General features: G+C 44.5%; 1 protein-coding gene across 1 annotated transcript; it reads left to right on the plus strand.

Annotated features, from left to right (window-relative positions):
• The first annotated feature begins 1,004 nt into the window (after positions 1–1,004).
• On the plus strand, positions 1,005–16,899 carry TMEM233 (transmembrane protein 233). The gene is made up of 3 exons (XM_077187646.1): positions 1,005–1,571; positions 9,268–9,402; positions 15,085–16,899. The coding sequence occupies exons 1-3, from the start codon at positions 1,383–1,385 to the stop codon at positions 15,094–15,096; spliced, it is 336 nt and encodes a 111-aa protein (XP_077043761.1). The 5' UTR covers positions 1,005–1,382; the 3' UTR covers positions 15,097–16,899.
• The last annotated feature ends 4,006 nt before the right edge of the window (positions 16,900–20,905 follow it).

Consider the following 20,905-nt stretch of genomic DNA (forward strand, 5'->3'; position numbering starts at 1 on the left):
CAGAGGATATGGACTCCATCCCTACTGAAACCAGCCCCAGCATTAATTGTGTGCTGTGGTGTGAACGGTTTTTCCTGCACTTGTCTGGTGACTGTGTTTAAAGTCCCCTGAGAACAAACAGATCAGAGATTTTACAGCTGCACAGAGCTTGTGCCTGAACATTAATGGCTACGTTGGCAAGCAGATGGGAGCTGGTCTTTCTTACTCTTTCCTAAAGATGTACCATCTTTTCTTTTGACATTTTGATAGATCAGCAGATTCTCACTCTGTGTTATATTCCAGGCATGCAGCTGAGAGACGATTAATGTCTATGAAAGTGAAAACACTGCACCTTTATTCCTTATAAAAGTCTTTACTCTGTCACATCTTGTAGGATAACATCCAGAACAGGGAAACGGTGACTCCATTCAAGTCAATTGCAAAACACCTGGGGATAAAAGTCTCTCATTCATAAAGCTGTAAGCACACCTTACTATTTTTTTAAACTTTAATTAATGAAATGCTCTCAGGACGAGCCAGTGAGAGCAAAATCTCAGCTTCAGCCTTCATCTGACCAAAAGTCTCTATTTTGTTGATACAGGTGTGAAGGTTTTTCTAGGACCACATAGCAGAAACAGCCTATTCCTTTCTCAGTGTAGGCTGCCATGTCACTCCTCACCAACTTGAAAACCATTATGGAAATAGATCTTTATTTACTTGTGGTCGTTTGGGCTTTTTCCCCCCGTATGTTAGGTTTTAGAGATAATATTTATTTCCTTGCTCCCTTTCGTGCATCCCCCACAGTGGGTTTCACCTTACAGATGTCATGTTCAAGTAATAACAGAATGATTTGCTAAAACATTGACCTCAATGTTTTAAATTCGTTAGTTTCTGCTGCTCTTCGATGCTTTTTGCTAAGTTCAGCAAGAGGCTGAGATGGCAAATTCAGTCCAGGTGCGAGGAAATGGCTTTGCGGGCTTTACCCCGCTTGCTGAAGCGGCTGGGACACTTGGAAACGCGAGTTTAAGAACGCAGCGCAGTTCTCCCGGGGGCTGTGCAAACTCGGCTCAAGTCCTTTAACTGCAGGAGCTGCAGAAGTTCCCTGCAGGCCGGAGCAGCCGCGGGTTTTGCTGCCCGGCCGCGCTGCGGCAGCGCCGGGGGCGCTCCCGGGGCCGGGCGGGAGCAGCGCGGGGACCCCGCGGGGCCGGGGCGCGGGGAGCCTCGGCGGGCGGCGTCGGGCCGGGCGCTCTTCCCATCGCTCCCCGGGATCGCTGAGACCCGCGGCAGCCCCCCCGCCCCGCCCGGCCCCGTCCCGGGGCGGCTCCCTTGGCTCGGCGCCGCTCGGTCCCGCCTGCCCGGAGCGCTGGGCTTTCCGCGCCGCCCGCCCGCCGCACCGCAGCCCCATGTCCGCGCTCCCCGCCGGCGCCGACATCAAGCGGGCTCTGGAGAACAGCCCCGAGACCAACATCGAGGATGAGCTGCCCGACGAGCCGCCGCCGCCGCGGCCCAAGAACTACCTGCTCCTCAGCATCCTCTCCTGCTTCTGTCCCGCCTATCCCGTCAACATCGTCGCCTTCGTGTTCGCCGTCATGGTGAGTAGCACCTCCGGCTTGGGCTCCGAGCCGGCCCCGGCAGGGAAAGGGGCAGCAGCCGCCTTGGAGCCGCTTGTCCCGGGAGCTGCGGACACCGGGTGAGGCAGCGAGCCTGGGAGCATCAGCAGGCGCGGGCAGGGGGACCATCGAGCCATCCCAGCAGCGATGGAAAACGTGGAGTGAAAGGCAGTTTCCAACAAGTTTTCACTGTCAGGTGGCGGGTTTATTCCAGTTAACGGGGTTTGTTGCATCAACTAAGCCGCACGCTGAACTGGACAGAGTATCTGTGTGAAAGTGTCAGCTGGAGAACAGAAATCAGATTTGGTTTCTGCTTTAGTTAATCAAATATAATAGGAGTGCCTTTTTTCCAGTAAACAGGCTCTTTGGTACTATTTGTTTGAATAATACAGATGATGATAACGATTGTAGGTTGTTGGCAATTGCCCGTGTACATTGAGTATCAAACACACTGAGACAACAGCCTTACTCCTACAATCTGAAATTGATACACTTTGTCCTTAATAACCCAGCAATCCCCTTAACTTCCAAAGGATTGTTGGAACAGAATCTCCTTCTCTGAGTTAAAAGTTGCAGAGTCAGATCCAGAGTTTTCTAGTCATATACGTGATCGGTGTTATCAGTAACACTGCAATGTATTTCTGTTGTTTAGGAGCTGAAAAAGGTTTAAAACATGTTGTGTATTTTCATCCTTTTCTCTGACAGCCAAGCTGAGAAGGTAAGTAAAAATGTAGTTATTTCTTTTTGCAATTAAGTATAAGAATAGCTAACTATGTCTAAAATATCCCAAAACACACTTTTGTAAAGTGTGACAAGTAAAGATTGATGAGAAATCACATTGCTACATTGCTGAAGTTTGAAAACTACTATTCCAAAGCCATTGTTCAAGTTTTGGTTGGTTTTTTGTTTGTTTGTTTGGTTTTTGGGGGTTTTTTTGTTTGGGTTTTTTGTTTTTTCTTTGTAGTTAAGTATTAGGTGTCTTCTTTTTTTTTTTTTTTCTTTTTTTTCTTTTTTTTTTTTTTAATTTTCTTCCTTCTGTGTTTATCTTCTTTGTTGTTACCTTAACTATACAATATGCTTTTTCCCTTATTTTGGGAAGATTTGGTTCTGCTGGTACTCAGCATCCTTTCTGTCCATGGACACCGAGGGTGCTATATAAAGTAATGAGAGCTGATGATCTGGGGCTGGGAGCGTCTGTTCCCTGTGACACTGCTTTCATCAAGGTGCTGGGGCTGTACAGAAGTTAACTGTCAGGGACAGAATTTGGCCTCTAAAGATTTTTGCACCCCATATGGAGAAATCTCCACCCACAGCCTGGTTGAAGTTCATGCAGGCTTCTGGAGTCAGGCATCAGTAACTGTTACTGGGGGATTTGAAGGAACCAGGGTGGGAAGAGCACTTCTTGAATGCTGAACAGCCTGTGCAGGTCTCAGCTGCTCACTCCCTTACAGGGGGAAACAAAAACCAGACCAGTGACCTCCCCTGTCTGGGAATAGCATCTGTTTCAACACATCCTACCTAAAACCTCTCCTTTTCTATAAAAATAGCATGTCCAATTTCTTTTCCACAGCCTGACCCCCCTGCCTTTCCAAGCTGCAACCTGTAACTGCTACATTATCCTCAGCTGCAGGTTCTGCATTGTAGCCTGGGCTGGTTTTATTTCCACTTCTGCTGGGATCTGCACCCTCCCACCCTTTCTCAGCTGGAGCTGCTAAGGGTTAACACTGAGATACAAGAGTGGGTTATATTCTTTTCTTACAGAAGACACCTTTACAGTCTGCAGAGCTTACCTGAGACCTTGGGTCAGATTTAAAGACTCTCACAAGTGGATTTTCTACAAATTTCCATAAAATGGACCTATAAGGAAAAGTCCTGTTGGCTTCTAGAGGGGGCATGGTTCAGCACCCTGTGTACCTGTGTCATGTCCTCCTTAACTGTTCTAAATTCAGACAATGTTTTCACTCTAAAAGTAGAGTCTGGGCTCTAACACACCCCCAAAATAAGTGACAGATTTGTTTTCAGTCTCTTCTGTCTCTTCTGCTGCCCCATTTACAACTCCAGCACTGGTTTCCTCACTCCTTTCTCACCTTTGGAGGCTCAAACCTCACCGTTACAGATCTTACCTCCTTTACTTTATTTTTAGAATAAACCTTTTGCAAGTTCTCCTTATTGCAATAATAACTTTCCTTGCTCCTTACCTGTCTGTTTCTCATGGCAGGGGTCAGAGGAGAGCTGGTAGAAAGGGCATTATTGGCATCACTGTTTTGCCATACTGGCATTACAAGAGCCCCCCTCCAACAAGCCACTGACCACCTGCAGGGTGAGCACTGCTCAGCATTTCTGGCAAATGGAGTTCTGTTTTCCCCAGGAGTCCTGGCTGTAGGATCACTGCTCTCAATACCTTGTGCAGCCCCAGATGCCATCAGTTCTGCTCCTTGTTGCTTCCAGCAGCTGGGTCACTGTGAGCAGCTGTGTCACACTGCTGTGCCATCAGTTGGCTCAGTCACCCCCCTCAGCTCTGCCCTATTCTTTCCCATACAAGTGTACCCACAGGCAAGAGTTGGGGGCAGGTACCAGGTCAGGAGGCTTCTGTGGCACAGGAGATTTCTCTGGTGTGGGGCTGGGGGTGGGCACTGTGTCACTGAGCTCTTTGGCTCCTTGTCTGCAGTGATTAACCCAAAGAGCTCTCAGTGGGCTGCCAGCTGTGTCTGAGACCTGGCTGGGGTGGACTGGTTGTGTCTGGCTCATGGGGTCAGAGCTAGAGGGAGGCTGTGGAATAACTCTGGGAAATGAATCAGATATTTTCAATGCCAGCACTGAGATCTGACAACTGAACATGTTTTGTTGGCCCTTCTCAGTACCCCCCTTCAGCTGTCTTCATTTCAGAGATCTCTATGTCAGACTAGTTCTGTAATTCCATAGGGCCTTACATTTGTAACAACCTCCAAACAGTCTCTCCAAAGCTATTTCTCACTGATTTTTGCTCCAAACTCCCTCTTGCTGTTGACACATTTTTGTTTAATCATTTCCATGCTTCAAACAACATATGTGGTCAAGCTGTGACAATCTTGGCTCATCTTTCTCTGATAGTAACAAGTTCTTTGTCTGCATTTGTTGCTGTTGGATTCAGATGCCTTGTCTTTATATGGGTTTCCCTAAGCAGAGACAACAAATTAGAGGGTGGTGGAAGCCTTGGGGACAGGAAAGGATGGACCTTGCTTTCTCAGGGAGCCACCTCTTTTCACTGGGATCCTCACAAGCCATGTGCAGTGTGTTGGCTGTGGCCAGCTCAGTGAGCAGCAGAGTGACCAATGTTTCTGTATTTAGAAAGTTTACTTGCAGAGTTTATTATTTATACACCCCTTGTTAGGTAGCTTGTAGGTACCTGGATATCTAACACCATATGGGACAGCCTGTACTCACTTCAGGAATATTAAACAGAATATTTAATATTCAGGAATATTAAATAACAGGGCTCAGCAGCTGCTGTTAAGGCATTTTTGCATGGCCCTGCCTTTGCAAACTGCTAGGTTTTTGTTTTTCCTCACCAGCATCCTGCAGAGCCAACTCCCCTTTCACGTGTCCTGCTCAGCACCTGCCTGTTCTGAATTGCTCCCCAAGTCCCCCCTCTCCTTTGTGTTTCCCTGTGAGCTGTTCCTACAGTGAGGAGTCACCCTGAGTCAGCAGGCCTGGTTCTTCCTTAGGTCTGAACTAGACAGTGTCTCCTTTCCAGGCACAGCCAATTAAGGTTCACCCAGCCTGGCTTATAGAGCCTAGAAAATGCTGATCAGAGAACCTCAGTCTGGTCTGCCCAGATCTGTAAGAAATGTAGAGGAAGATTTCTGAAGCAACTCAGTGTTCTTTCATGTTTTTGCCATGATCAGTGCTCTGGGAGTGTGGAACAGAAAATACACATAAAAAGGGATTAATATTGTATAGCTAATTCAGCACATTTCTGTTCACATGAGGTTAAGTCACTTTATTGTTGAACTGAGAATGTTTTATAAATAGATGTGTGTGAACCTGGTGAAGTCACTGAGATTACTCAAGTAAATAAACAGCTGCAGAACCGTGGCTTTAATTTACATTATGACTTCATAGCCAGTGAGGTAGCAGAAACCTGAGAAATCATATGGTGTTAGGTTGAAAAGGGCTGAAATTTGTTTTAAATGTTGGACAGACCAAATGCCTCATACAGATAACATGTTCTCAATATATTGCCCAGCCCATGGAATTAAATAGATGTAACAGTTAAAGCTTTAACAGTTGATGTTATCACTGTCTAATGTTGAAAACTGGAAGCTTGACCAGGAGCCCTTTGAAGTAGACGGAAGTAATGAATTTCAAAAAGCTTTGCATCAGACCCCAACCACTCCCTCAAACCTCTTATTTTTTATTGAATGCTTTCTAAGTTATTTCATTTCATTTAAACCTCTTCATAGAGAAACTTTGGTCTCCTTCCTGACTCTCCCAAATCCTATTCTTTATCATTAATGTTGTTTTCCTCCTCTTCATCGTGGATTTATATTAAAATGACATTATTTATTAAAGTTTCCACGGTGAATTATTTATGCAGTACCTGCAGAAATCACATGGACATTTTCCAGACTTCCTAAATACATTAGTAAAATGGCCCAGAACTGCAAGCTGATGGTGTCAGGTCTTGCTTACAACTCTGTCTCACTTTTGAGACCACAAGCCTGGGGAACTGAGTCGCTGGTGTCTGCAGAACCCCTCTGCAGCTGCCATGCAAGGGGAGTGCTTTGATAAGAGGTGAGCACAAAGTCCAGGGCCAGGGTGTCTGTGGTGCTTTTCTGTGTTTCTCCCTGCAGCCACAGTGGCACTGGTGGTTGTTGGCAGACACAGGAGGAGGTCAGTCTGCTCAGGGCCAAGCTGAGCTGTGTTTCTCCTCATAATCCTTTTAAAGACCTTTCCAAATGTGCTTGGAGAAAGCTCTTCTGCAGCCAGAACTGCTGGGGACAGTGGAGTGGCTTTGGTGAGAGGACAGTGCCAGCCCCTTTGTGGCAGGATCAGGGCTGGCACTGTCCTGTTTGACCATGTGCTCGTGTCCATCTCTCATTTCCACATCTGCCCTCTTTCCCCATTGTGTGCTTTCCAACCTCAATGAAATCTGACAGCAGAGCAGAGGTTTTAGTGGTATTCTTTGGGGACACAAACCAGAGAAATGTTTAGGCATGTGGGCTTCCTGGAAGGGAAGAAATGCATCAGTGCTGTCTTTAAGGACATGAGTGCATCAGCATCTCAGCCTTTCGTAGGCTCCAGAGAGTAAGTACCTGCACTTATCCTTGAGATGCAGTTCTAGGAATGCAGGCTGTGTTGCTTTGGGACTGTCTGGGCTGGGCTGATGCTCCTGCAGTGCTGACACCACGAGTGCACCCAGCCCATTAGCTCTGTGTGCTCACTAATTGACACAGCACACACATCATGCCCCTCATTGCTTTCCTGCTTGGGAGAAATGGCTCTACAGCAGTGCTTGGAGTGCTCTGAACTTCATTCCTTTCCTGCCCTCCACAGCCTCAGCTCTTCACTCTGTTGTTCTGTTTGCTGCAAAAAGTGATTTATAGCTGAAGCACTTTCATTATAGCACTTGGTGGTACCTCATACAGTCTTCTAGAGACAATCTGAATTCTTCAGTCCAGAGAGCAGTTAATTTGATCAGGTCCCCATATCTCTCCCCCTACTCTTCCCATTTCTCTGATACCTCCTGAAATATATACAAGATACTAAAAACCATGTTTGACTAATCTGATTCCCTGAGGAAGTATGCTGAGTTCAATAGTGAAATCTGATCTAGAAATCTGGACTCAGTGTTATGGCTTATGAACTCAAACTCTCATGATTTTACAAAAGAATTCTTAGGAATAATGCCCTTTTTAATGCTTTGATAGCATCTCATTCTTGGGAAAAAAATTCTACAAACTGTGTTTAGACTCATGTACTACAGTACTTCGTGTGGTTCACTGAATCTTTTCCTTTAAAATGGTTTGGTTAAACCAAAAATTAATTCAGAAAATCCAATAGTCTGCCTCACAAAAGCCTAGAGGATCAGAGTGGTCCTATCACACATTGCAATCTGAGCATGTAATGAATGTAAAGCATCTGCTAAGTCATGGGTGGGTAGAGAGAAACTCGAGTCTCTTGAGATAATATGGGGATATCTGATGCATACCTCAGGATGGATATGATAATAATTATCATGCAAAGGAACACAACTTCTAGCCCATGAGGATGGCACTCAGATGTTTTGTTCAAATGACCTATATTTCTTCGGTTTGTATTTTTCCCACCACTAGCAAACTACCTATTAATTCTTCAAACTTTGTTTGGAAAAGTAAAATATTGGAAAAATAGGTGATTAGTAAGCTTTTTTAAGTTTTGCTGAGACTTTCTCTAAAAATGCAGCCTGTCTATGCTCTTTTTGATGCTTATAGTCTCGTAAAGCATAAGAATTTATCTCACTGCTAGTGAAGTGGCCAGCTAACAATTCCCATATACTACAAAACTATTTCCAAAGATAAAAGCCACTGGTTTATGCAAGTGGGTGGATGTTGGTTTGATAGCTTTTATGCTGGTATGTGTGGCATTTTCAGGGTCCCATGTCATTGGGAGGAAAGATGAATCTGACTCCGTGTTCTTAGAAGGCTAATTTATTATTATATTATATTATATTATATTATATTATATTATATTATATTATATTATATTATATTATGTTATATTATGTTATAGTAAGCTATACTAAAGAATAGAGACAGGATACTTAGAGAAGGCTAGAAGATACTAATTAAAAATTCATTACTCTCTCCAGAGCCTCAACACAGCTGGCTGTGATTGGCCATTAAGTTAAAACAAATCACATATTGGATAAACAATCTCCAAACCACATTCCAAAGCACTCCAAAACACAGGAGAAGCAAATCAAATCATATTGTTTTCTTTTTTCTCTGAGGCTTCTCAGCTTCCCAGGAGAAGAATCCTGGGCAAGGGGATTTTTCAGAAAATATGATGGTGACAGGTGTGTATCATATAAATAAAGCCCCACCACTGAACAAAAAAAAAACCAAAAAAAAAAACAAACAAACAAAAAAAAAAACCCAAAAAAAAACCCAAAACAACAAAACAAACAAACAAAAAAAGAGCTGTAGCCTCAATGAAAAGTACTGAAAATTGTTCACAATGGAGAGAGATGGGGAGACTGATTGGTGATCAGAATCCAATTTTATTGAGGGATACAAACACTTATATACTATTTTAGGGAGACTGGTAATGTGTACTACAATGATTAGGTTAAAATCACATGCACAAACTTATGCATATAACAACATCTCTTGCTTGCAGAGTTTAATGGGATTTTCTTTTTCTGGTAAACCTGTTTGATTTAATCTTCTTGCAATCCAGGTCTAATTTTCAAAGTTCAGTTTGCTTTTGCCAAAGCATCCTGTTATCAAATCTCTTATCTTAACCAGGTCCAAAGTTAATGATCTGTCTTGTGTCCCCCAACATTCCAACAGAAAATGAGTGGGACAGAAAATTGGACTCCCTGCTTACCTTGGCAGTGGACATTGATTTGTTCTGTGGGTTCAGAGCTGTTGTGCTGCTCTGCCAACAGGTTTGTGTTTGAAGGGCAGAGCTGTGATTCCCTGTTTGCCCTCTGCAGGCTCTGAACAGTTACAACCAGGGAGACATAGAAGGCTCCAAGCGGCTGGGTCGCAACGCGCTCTGGGTGGCCGTGGCCTCCATCATCATCGGCCTCTTCATCATCGGCATCTACTGCGCGGTTCACTTCACCACGGTGAGCAAGGGCTCTCACAGCCCTCCCTGCAGGCCTCCAGAGCAAGGCACTAAGGGCTGCCAAAACCACCTCTCTCTATCTATCCAGGGATGCATGTATGCTTTCCAAAAGGATTTTATTGTATTTTACACTTTAGAAAATTCTGTTGACTGTGGTTAAACGCAAGCGACTCTGTCTTAGCAGCAGGTGGTTTTCTAGAAACTCTTGCAGCTCCAATATGTTTTTCCAATTTTGGCCAGTTGCTTTTTGGTTTTTCTCCTCCTCAGCTTCACCATCTTTCAGATCAAGTGACCTGAGATCTTTAAATTTCAGGTAACAGAGTCCCCAGGTGATAATTTTCAGTCTCATGTCTGGCCAACCAATCTTTTAGCTCTGCAAGGAGGAGACAACAGTCAATTACTCCTCTACTGTTTGACAGTAAAACAGATGACCAGAACTATATCAAAAGTGATCAAAAATGTCATTCTGACTGATGTCTCTGTGGGGTAAGGCCCTTCACTCTCCATGCTGTGTTATTGTCCTCCCACACCTGCAATAATAGAAACAAACAAATGAACAAATGAATCTCTGGGGTTACCCAAATGGATTACTGGAAAAGGGAACAAAAGCAATTGAGGGTATTAATAATCTTTCTTAAGGTTGTGCAACAATGTGTTCTTTTCTCCACAGTACTGTGCACTTCCCATTGAAATAACCAATTTAAATGAATTTATTATTGGCTGGTTTGGTTGGAGGGCATTTCAGTGCACTGTACAAACTTATGCATAAGCTATAAACAGAGAACACCCCATTTACCACTGAAATGAAGACATCTTTGGGGAGTGGAATGCAGTAACTGGTTAAATGTGTACAGCATTTTCATACAAAAATTGAAGTACAACATATTGAGCTGCAGGGAAGTTACTGGACAGGGGGTCCAGCTCTGTGGGACATTATTAGATGGTGCTGCAGACTCTAAGTGTCCTGTGCATTCATTAATTTTCTGTGCATTTTGCAAGCAAGAGTCTTGGTTCAGCTTGTGTTCAGCTCATTCAGCGCTGGCAGATTTAAACCCAAGGCCTTCAGGCTGGGGGTGCCAAGTTTTGTAATTGACAGCAGCAGTAAATTCCACCACCTTGCTCATCATTTCTCAGGCAAGGAGAGCAGCTCAGTTATTTTTTCAAAGTAGGGGAGGGAAAGGCAGTGTGAGGAGTGGCAGACAGCACTGGTCTGAAGCATTCACAGTGACCAGGCAGCAGCAAACCAGTATAATAGAACTTTGTTTTTCCTATGAGGACTTTTTAAATTGGTTTTGGTTCTGGGGTTTTTTTTAAAGAGAAAACTTTCTGTTGGGTAGAGGCAGCCAGATGCCTGGGAACCCTCAGAACACTGCTGGGATATTAATTTCTGTACATAGTTTCCACAGAGCTTTCTTGGCCAAATGGCACCATGACTTTTGTGAGGAGTCCAGGTTCACTGGATTCACTCTTCTCTCTGCCCTTCCAGCCTCTTCACTGCTCCCCTTCTCCCTCTCACTTGTCACCCTCCAAAGAGCTTCTAGGAAAGGATTTGATGGCAACAACAATCTTTTGATGTGAAAACGAGTGAACAGAAGCACCCAGCTGGTCTTTCCACTCTCCATGCTTACCTGGGTCCCCTCTGTTGCCTTACTCTTGGACGTTTTTACTTTATACTAAATTGTTTTAGTCTGACATTCCACTGCTGTGAATGGCTTTTCACACCCCATTCACTGACCTCACACCCATTTGTGCCTTTCTCATGATTATTTACTGACAGCCACTCTGCCTCTGCTGAAGTGAAGTGATGGTAAATTAATTCTGTGCTAACTTTAATATATGTTTCAATATTAGTAAGGTAGCACAAAATAGCCTTAGATACAATAATATGGCAGATTTATTTGATCACCATTAAGCACAGATTTAATGTTTCCCTGACCTACACATGCATTTTTCCTGCAAGTTAGACTTCAGCAATATGCAGGAAAAGCTTGACCCTTCCAAGATTAATTCCTATACTTTATCCACTTGAAATTAATCAGATACCACAGTACCCAGTTCTTTCTGCTGACATTCCTTGTGGCTTTTTTTGGTCTTCAAGGGATAACAAATCTCACTGCACATTACCTTGGGGAGATACTGCTGCCAGCATCAAAGATGCAAAGTGTACTGAGAACTCAGGTTCTCTTCCACAACATGAAGCCTCTGAGAAGCAACAAAAGTGAGACATCCAAGTCTGGTTGGCAGGGGGGAATCTCTATCAATTGTTACACAACTTTTCTTATAGGTACAGAAACTTGAGTCAGGCTCAGCTGGCTCTGAAGCCTCCTTCAAAACAACTCCACATGCCTCAGCCAGGAGAAAAATATCCAGTCAGGTGTGTTGAGGGTAGAAATGGTGGAAGTTGCAGAGAGAGGAAGAGCAGGAAATTCCTGCTTTGAGCAAACAATGATTTTACACCACCAATAATACTCCCAAATGTACCCCCAATAATAATGGCAGACTTGGGAAGAGGAAGACCCTTTCACTTCTCAGCAAACCCCCACTTCCAAGTGTCCTCATGTGCCTTCCTTGGTTGGTTCAGTCACAGAGCAACGGTAGCACAGGAATAACAGCAGCCAACACCTACACATCTACTGCAGGGAAGAAACAGCCTTGACTTCTCATTTTGAAGATTTACTCAGAGCTAAGGCAGCTTGGGGCTTCTCCTGCTGCCTTGGAGAGCCTCATTTGTCTCAAACACTGGCATGTTATCTTTAGCAAACATATATTAAGATATGTAGTGATGTACATATTTATATCCTGGAGCAGGGCCCACCCAACACTTGGGAACCATCTATGATCTGCAGCCATGCCCCTAAATGTAGGCAAGGGGAAGCCATCACTTGCATCACTGGAGCTGACAGCCCAGCAATAAAACTTGTGTGTCCTGATCAGTGTGAAGTGGCATGTCCCTCATCCTGCTGAGGGCTCTGAGTGCAGAGCTGTGCTGTGTGTGAGATCAGGGCTGTGCCTCATTCCACACTGGGCCAAATTTATTCTTACTCTTCCCCATTTGCTTTCAGCCTCCCCTGTCAGCTTCCCCTGTGCCCCTGCCTTGCCAGTCCCCAGAGCTGAGTTACATTTCCAGGGCTTGCTCAGATGTAACTTTAGCTGGTATTTGTGTCACCACAGTCTGGCCCTGCCTCAGGCATGTTGTCCATCAGGAACTGCAGTGAGAAATGGGATGTATTTGCCTTCCCTGAGGGGACAGCACTGTGACCTGGAGCAGGGCAGGGCTGTGTGCCACAGCCTGTGTGTGCCATACCCTGCTTGCTCCCACCCAGTGCCACTGTTCTCATCATGCTCCTCTCAGAAACCTTTCCCCAGACGTGCACAGGCTTGGAGTCAGCCTTCCCACCTGTAGGCATTTTGTTCAGCAAAAGGTGGTGATTTTGTCAGTCAGTGAGGGCTCTCAAGCCATTTACAATCTGTGTTTTCAGAGCAGCCTCAACGTTTTTGAAGCAGATTCCAAATTCTGTTTTGGTTTGGGTTTTGCTGACATGAGACACCCTCAGATTACATTTGAGTTCTGCTGGCAGGGTTTAGGGAAACAAGAGCCTGGGCTGGATCCTCCTTACTTAAGTGAAGGAGATCCTAGATATCCCAAACCCAATTCTTAACTAAACATGTCATATTCTACTTCTAAACATGTCATATTCTACTTCATGCTGGCATGTAAGTAGTTCAGAACAATATTCAGCTCCTCACAGCACATTACTAGACCACCTCTAGTGTCTGAGTGACACTTAGCAGTGCTGCTCAGGGCTGAACTAGAGCTCACTTGAGTTTTGCCACCCAGCTGAGCCACAAGGCATTTAATATACAGCCCACATCTTCTGTGCTTCTCTCTTGTGGACTTCTGCAGTCTGGACAAGTAGGAGTGAGCCAAGCAGAAATGTGGAGGGTGAGTGAGAGGTGTTAGAGAGAAGTAAAAACTCCAGTAGACTGAGACAGCAACAGTTTTGCTCTGAGGAAGGAAGCCAAAACGCTGTGAGTTTGGAATTTTATGCAAACCATTAGGATATTTCAATGCTTTCGTAGAGGAGCCTGAACTTCTGACCCCTTCCTTAATCTCACTTGATTTAGAACTCCGCCCCAGGGAAGCCACAGAAATGCCACCTGTCAGCATGGCTTCCAGGGAACACAGAGCCAGCCAGGCTGTGAGGAAAGCACCAGCTTGCACTGCTCAGAATCAGAAGGGTTTTAAATCAAGCACGTGTGCAGTAATGCAGCATTGGTAATTCCAGGTAGAAGGGAAAGGAGTAAGTGTTTAGACTGTGCACCAGGGACGGATGTACACGCACAGTTTCCTCACTGACTTGGAAATAATTCTTCAGGAGGAAAAGGAGTGCAAGGTTATTTTTAGTATCTCTGCTGTCCTGTTCCTGAAGCTCTCAGAAGCCTTTGCAGAAATTCCACTCAGTGACTGCCTGTCTTTCAGAGACAGAACAAGCTGAAGACCAGCACGAGGACAGGGATCACTCAGCCAGCCTCCAGATCTTTACACTGGCCATCCTGCCCTCTGCACCTTACCATAAAAATAAACAAGTCAGGGTCTTGTGCTGCAGGGACTGGCCTGCCAGTAAGGGATAGAGCTCCAAGCCTGAAGTCAGGGCATTCCTGTTCTTTAATTCTTGGTGTCCACCCAGCCAGGGAGCTCATACTGCTGCTTTTCTATTGTAAGGGCACATACTGATTATTTCCTTGATCCTTACCTTGTTTTACTGGATTTGTGAAAACATAGGAGCCTAAAGTCCTCTACCTCTCTCTGAAAGTGTTCCCTCAACTGGGAGGCTGATCAGTGGCACAGTGTGCAGGTGCACAGACAAGGTGGTTACATCAGCCTGACTTCCTTAGCAAACCACATGAAAAATCCTGGTCCAGAAAGAGCTGTTTCATCTGTGCACAGAGGAGATATTCCCACAATGGATTCTACCCAGTGGAGCCATGAGTAGCATCCAAGAGACAGTCAGCAAAGGCATTAATGCTGTCTGCAGGATATATTTACTGGGCAGTGCCTTGGGTCCCAAATCCTTCCTTGAGGAGCTGCTAGAATGTATCTGCCTGATGGAGGAGATCCCTCAGACTCCAGCAGAACCCAGAATCCAGGGATATTTCAGGGCATCCATGGGTATTATCTGAGAGCTTTCCCCTACACAAGAATTTGAGGGAATTCCTCAGATCCTTGCTCTCCTAATGCAGATGCACAGGACAAGTTTCCCAGTCCTTTTAAAGCATGTTGTGTGTTACTGTGGGATTTACCAAGTTCTCCATTGCTGGAGGGTTGTTCTTGTCTGACTGCTTTCTGTACCACTCCAAGGAAGCAGAGATGCTGTTGACCTCATGAATCTTTGTCAAGTAAGAGCCCATTTCCTGGAATGGAAGGCCCTGATTTGCATTGATTCAGGTAACCAAGTTTAAAAATTCAGTTCAGATTGACAGATGACCAATGCCATTAGAAACTCAGCTCCTTGACTCAAAACTGTATTGAGCTGCTAGTCTAGAGGGATGTTTGTTAAGAGAACAAGTACCACTAATGTGGCATAATGTATCCATTAGATCTGTAGAATTAATAATTTAAACTCACAGGGCAAACTCTCTGTCTTCTCCTCCTCTAAACACACATATTTCTGTGTCCTTGCAGCATGCTATCTGAAGACCAGGACTGCACTTGGATGATATCAACATGTAAACCTCTGGAGGGGGAAAAAGAAGAGATGGAAACCATTCCAGACTGTTAGCTCTGACCCTCTAAGTCTGCACAGGCATGTTGCTGGTGAATGAACTGATAGCCCAGTTAGTTAATCAGCATGGCGTGACCAGGTTTTCAAAATTATTTATTTATAAGACATCTCAGTATAAAGCAGCATTTTCTCTTCTACCCTAATGTATAATGAGATCTTGCCCTAAAAAAAAAATCCCTTTTCTTTCTCTTTTCCATGGAATGTATGCTGGATCTGTGATGTTCCCTGGCTGACCCCAGCCAGAAAAAGCCAACATATCCAGACTGTTTAAGGTGCACAGTGTAAGATGTGATGCACAGCCCACTGAAGCTAGTAGAAGAACTCCTGTTACTTCTGGCAGATTTTGGATCAGGCCATTAAGGATTTTTTCATTATTTTAAAATAGTCTCAACATGACACAACTGTCCCCATGGGTTTGTGATTTTATCCTGCTCTGTGATTTTACAATGCCGTGGGCGCACTCTGACTCAGCAGCTGCTTTCTTTTGTCATCCTCAGCTTTTAGAACTTTACCTTGGATTTTTAAACACCTGGGACCGATTTCAATCACTTGATTATTAAGAGAGACTCTTGTTCCATAGCATCCATGTTCTTCTTAATGATTTATTTTTGTTTTGTTGTCTTTCATTGTTGCACTCCCTTGACTTAGCTCTTGTCCCTCATTAAATTTGCACTGATCATATTTTCCTCTTTAAACCTCACATATGTAAAAAGTTCCTATTTTTTTATCTGACAAAAGATCTTCTTTTTCAACAGATGTCCTTCATCCCTTTGTTGTTGTGTTTCTAGCAAGGCACATCGTTTCATTGTGTTCTGCTTTGTTCATGTGGGTTTTGTTTGGCTCATCCTCTCATCTCTATGACTGTGTGTCACTGCAGCTAGAGATGGACAGACTTCTGCACCTCTGCCTAGTTACAGACACACTTCCTGATCCTTAGACACTACTCAGTGAGCAGCCTCGGGTTCCAGAATTGATGGCCTCTAAATTACTGCAGTTTCTTGATACCTTGTGCATGGGACAGCTGTTTTTATTAGCTGTTTCACAGAATATGATTGTTTTGTCACACAAATATCCCATGTTAAAAGGAGTGAGCTCTGGTGAGCATTAAGATGTGGCTGCATCCTCAGCAGTTGCTGCTCTGCTTTGTTACCACACCTTCAAGAGAGCTGTGCCAACTTCCACTCCCTCTCCCTGCACCAACATCAACCTGGAGCAACTGCCCAGAAATCCAGGGAGCTCTGCAGGTGCAGGTGAGAGAAGAATCATCTGTCAGGAGTTCAACAGCCTATTAAAAACGAAAAAAAAAATCCTCCCAGAAACCTTTACCTGTTAAAGCATATGCCTGGAAGTAGCATGTATTTTTTGTGCCTTGATATTATATTTTCAATGTGCTTTTTCGCTTTCCTTCCTGCCAAATTCTGTTTTTCATTGAAGTCAGTGAAGCATTACCTCTCCTTAATTCCTGCAGTATTAAACTTCACAAACACTGGTGAAGTCAGCTGATTTATTAAACATTTACACTGATCAGATTTGTCCACATGGGAATCTTGCCACTGATTTTGATGATCCCAAGAATTGGCTGTTCTGTGAACTCCTCTTTGGTTTTTGAATACTATTTTAATGGTCTGATATGTCTTGTGGGAGCTTGCCTTATAATCAGATATGATAGAAATGTCATTGACAAGTGGAATAAAATTACTTTTAATTCATGTCTATTCTGGTATGTGGGAAGTGTCTTTCCTAAGTTTTGTTGCCTCTTCTACTGGAAAGAGTAATATCCCTTTTTCTAGCCCCTTGGACAGTTTCAGAATGAAGTGAATCACAGCAAAAGGAGGTTTCCAAAGTTGTGTGGGCACCAGAGGATAGGGATAGGCAACTTGAAGTATTATTTTAACTGCCTGACAAGGGTTGAGATCAATAGGAGCTAGACACCCGACTTGTTCAGAAGCTTTTGAAAACCATACTGGAAATCTAACTTGCTTCTTGTTCCTTATAAATATCTTTGAAGTCTCACTCTTAATATAATTGAGAATTGAGCCATTGTACCTTCAGTGCTTCTGAAGATAAATGTTGGTACCTTACAGTGCTATTGATTGGTATAAAAATAAAGGCTTTATATTAAACCACTTAATGTGACAGAGAGGAGAGAATGCAGCAATTCCTCTAATGTCCTTAGTGCTTCTGTGTCATAGGTAATCTTATTTTTGCTTTACTAATGTATTGGTATTGTTTCTCTTCATTTATTTATGTTTACATAAATTTTCAACCATGTTTGGGAAGTGCAGCTTGTGCTGGAAAGAGATCTGGTCCTTGTACAACCACATTGTTCTGATGTGTGACAGAGACATCCCAAAGCAGGCAGCAAACACAGGGAGCACAAATGACATTTTAGTGCCCAAATCAGCAAGGCCCTAGTGCCAGCAGTGGGAGTGGAAGGCAGAATGCAGATGTCTGACTGAGGAATTTGTGCCTGCTCCATATTTAGAGGGGCATGTATACAAATTCCATTATCTCTGACAGCTCTGGGAATGACCTGTTCTTCATTGTCACACATCTAGATTTGGATTTGGTCCATTATTCTGCATTGGACCCTCCTTTTTTGGTAGGAAAAAACCCATGTTATACGATATATGTGCTGAATGATGTTATTTGATGAAACAGAGGGAGGTGGGAAGCAGTAAGATGTATTCAACTCAACATCTGTGTCCTGGCTGCATGAACAGAGTCTTCCTTCTGCAAAGCTGCCTCAGGCTTCCACTTTTTGGACACAGTGTCCTCACACACTGAAGGCACCAACTAATGCCTCAAGTCCAGCTCCCTTTTCTTTCCTGCACATATTACAGGCAGAAACAGATGGCAACTTGAAATTGCTGGCCTCAGCTCCTGGATCATGTTGGCACCTTTGGCTTCTTACAAGGCAGCTGCATTCTGCAAAACAGCCCAGTGCACGTATCTTGATATGTAATCCTAGAAGAGGCTTCTAAATATAAGTGGGGGTTCTTTGCTGCTGTATGAAGGGGGTCAGCCAGACACTCAAAACGTGGTGTAAGTTTCTTCAGATTGCACAAAAAACAAATTATCTCAGGGATAATATGAAATTAAATTCTTGAGGTGCCTCCCTGCAGACACACCCAGGGGTTTACAGCTTTCCCCTGAAGATCAGCACTGGCTCTTCAATTTATGTGGTTGCAGCCAGGATCCATGAGTGGTGAGACTCCAGAAGTTGTAGCTTTTGGACCTCTATCTTTGGATATGTGCTCACAGTGTGTTCTGCCTCTCAGCCTGGAAATAGGCTGTATCTGGTTGCTGCCACAGTGTCCCTCACTCTCAGCATCTGTTCAGGTGCCTCTGCTGAAACAGTGGGCAAACATCTCTCTCTAGGCTCATTTCCTCCCCTGCACCCTAACTTGGTCTGCCAGTTATTTATTTCTGATTGCCTCAGAAGGGGGAAGATGGAGTCATCTCCCCCATTAGTTTTTACTTTGTGTGTTTGTGTGTGCACACACGCAAGAAGAGTTGAAGGGCTGAATTCCCAAAGGCAAGTAAGATCTAAATACAAGGAAAGTCACTGGATTGATGGGGGCCAAGCTGGTTAGAAGCATCCTGGTTACCTGACAGCTGTTCAGGAGCCTTTGTGGAAGATGAAGTCCATATCACCAAACCTTGAACAGATGTGGAACCTACCCTGGCTTTGCAGGAGATAGCTCCAGGCAAGGCTGGAGCCCTCAGGGCTCTGCAGGGCTGCTGCCTGACCCCCACCTTTCTGACACAGCCCTCAGTCTCCACAGGCAGCACCTTCAGGCTCAAAAACTACCAAAATGTTGGTTTCCTCTTACAATCCTCCCACCTCCAACCTCATTTTGAATTAGCAGGTCTTGGGAAGTGTGCAGAGTTGGAGCAGAGGAGGGATGCAGTGGTGTGTGAGGGATTTCTTCTGTGCACTCCCAACGTTCCATTTCCCAAGCACAACAGCACATTCTGCAGCACAGCAGGACACGTGTCCCTGAGATGGGACTGAGCCTCTGAGGAGGCTGCCCAACCTCCTCTGCTGCACTCCCTGCCAGCCTGGCAAAGGGGGCTAAACCCACGAGTGACCTAAAAGGAGGAGGGGGCCTGGAAAGAGATCAATCAGCCACTGTAAAGATGGAGGAACAAATTCAGGACCCCAAGGTATAGTAAGAAATTTCCTCTGTCTTGAACTCTTGGTAAGTTCTGTTCTGCTCCCACACAGCTCACTCTCCACAGCACTCAAGCTGCAAGAAGCTCTTGCTCATCCGTCCTTTATAATGTGATTTATGGCATGTGTGAATCTGATCTCCCAGCTCACGTCTGAGGATGGCTCCTCTGCGTTTGTCATCTCTCACTGGAGGGCTGAGTCAGCTTCCACACCACTTGCAATGACTTCTCTTTGGCTAAATAAGTTTGCATCATGTCAAGGGAAAAGAACTTTGACAGATTTCAATGGATTCTTCAGGACTTTGAACTGCACAGCATGAGGCTGAAGGCATTTCTTTTTTGACACCTACTCTGAGGTAAGAGAAGGGGAAACTCCACTGGAAGTGAAGTATCCAAACCGAAGCAGGCTGCGTGGTCATGGTGAGCTGTGGCAGCCTCATGTTCACTTTTCAATCAGTATTCAGTGGGGGCTTAATTGCCTTTTGATTTTAATCAAATAACAAGAGAGATAATCTAAATAGTGAAAATGAGATATTCTGGCCTAGAGCATGGTGTTTGGTGAGTGCCATCCCTGACTTGTGTGCCTGAAAAGCTTGTAAGGCCACTCTTCACCCCATCTAATCCAAGACATGCATTCCCCTAACACAGGTATGTCCTGACCTCAGACCTATCCTGTTTGGTCCTTACTCTCTTTTAAAATGAGTCAGCTGATAGAGAGGGATGGTAAGTGATATCTCCAAGGGGGTAGAGTGACTCAGTAGCAAAGATGTCACTTCACTTGACCCCTCAGCCTGTACAGCACCCAAAGTGCTGTGTAATGATTCCCAGAACTTTGACCAGCTCTGCTGAGTCTCATCATTTTAAGAGCCAAGAACCAAACTGCCTTAAAATTAACTTCTGACTAAGAAGATTTAATAGTCAGGCCAGGTCTAGCTCGTGTTTACTAAAAAAGGTAGGTGTGAGGGAGGGAGAAAGGAGCTGAGCTTTGCTTGTGGCTACTGACATGGCAACTAACAGAGACCACACGGCTCTTCATATCCTGCAGGTCTTTTACAAGCCTCTGCTTTTAAAACCTCACATTGTCCTAGGAGGGGGTGTGGCACAGTCATGACACCAGATGAAACATTTCATCATTACTTGTATCTTGTTTTATGGGCTGTGAGGAGTCTGAAAGTGAGTTTTGGGGTTGTTTGTTTGTTTGTTTGTTTGTTTGTTTTGGGGATATTTTGTTTGGTTTTTTAAGGGAATTTCTTATTCAGAATTTCTTATTCTGAATTAGTCACTGTGTTTTCCCCTGCTCCTTTTACCCCAACAGGGGCAGAGGTAGAAAAGGTATTTTGTAGTCTTCCTTTGGAATGTGGAGGCTGGTTCAGATGGGGTGGAAGAGGGGGAGTTTTTATGCCCTTCAGGCTGCAGAGCATAAAAGGAGGCAAAAAGTCACAGATGCTGTTAAAGGGAGGAGCAGAACTCCAGGGTTCCAGAGAATCAGTGGGAGGCTGAGCTCTGCCAGGCCCTGTGGCTTGTCTTTAGCTGATCCCTCACTTC

Source organism: Agelaius phoeniceus, chromosome 18, assembly GCF_051311805.1.
Source record: "Agelaius phoeniceus isolate bAgePho1 chromosome 18, bAgePho1.hap1, whole genome shotgun sequence".
NCBI classification, from domain to species: Eukaryota; Metazoa; Chordata; class Aves; order Passeriformes; family Icteridae; genus Agelaius; species Agelaius phoeniceus.

Excerpts from the sequence above, each read along its gene's own strand:
- TMEM233 (XM_077187646.1), top strand. The coding sequence starts at position 1,383 with ATGTCCGCGCTCCCCGCCGGCGCCGACATCAAGCGGGCTCTGGAGAAC. Across the intron at positions 1,572-9,267 it reads CCTTCGTGTTCGCCGTCATG|GCTCTGAACAGTTACAACCA; the intron begins GTGAGTAGCACC and ends TGCCCTCTGCAG.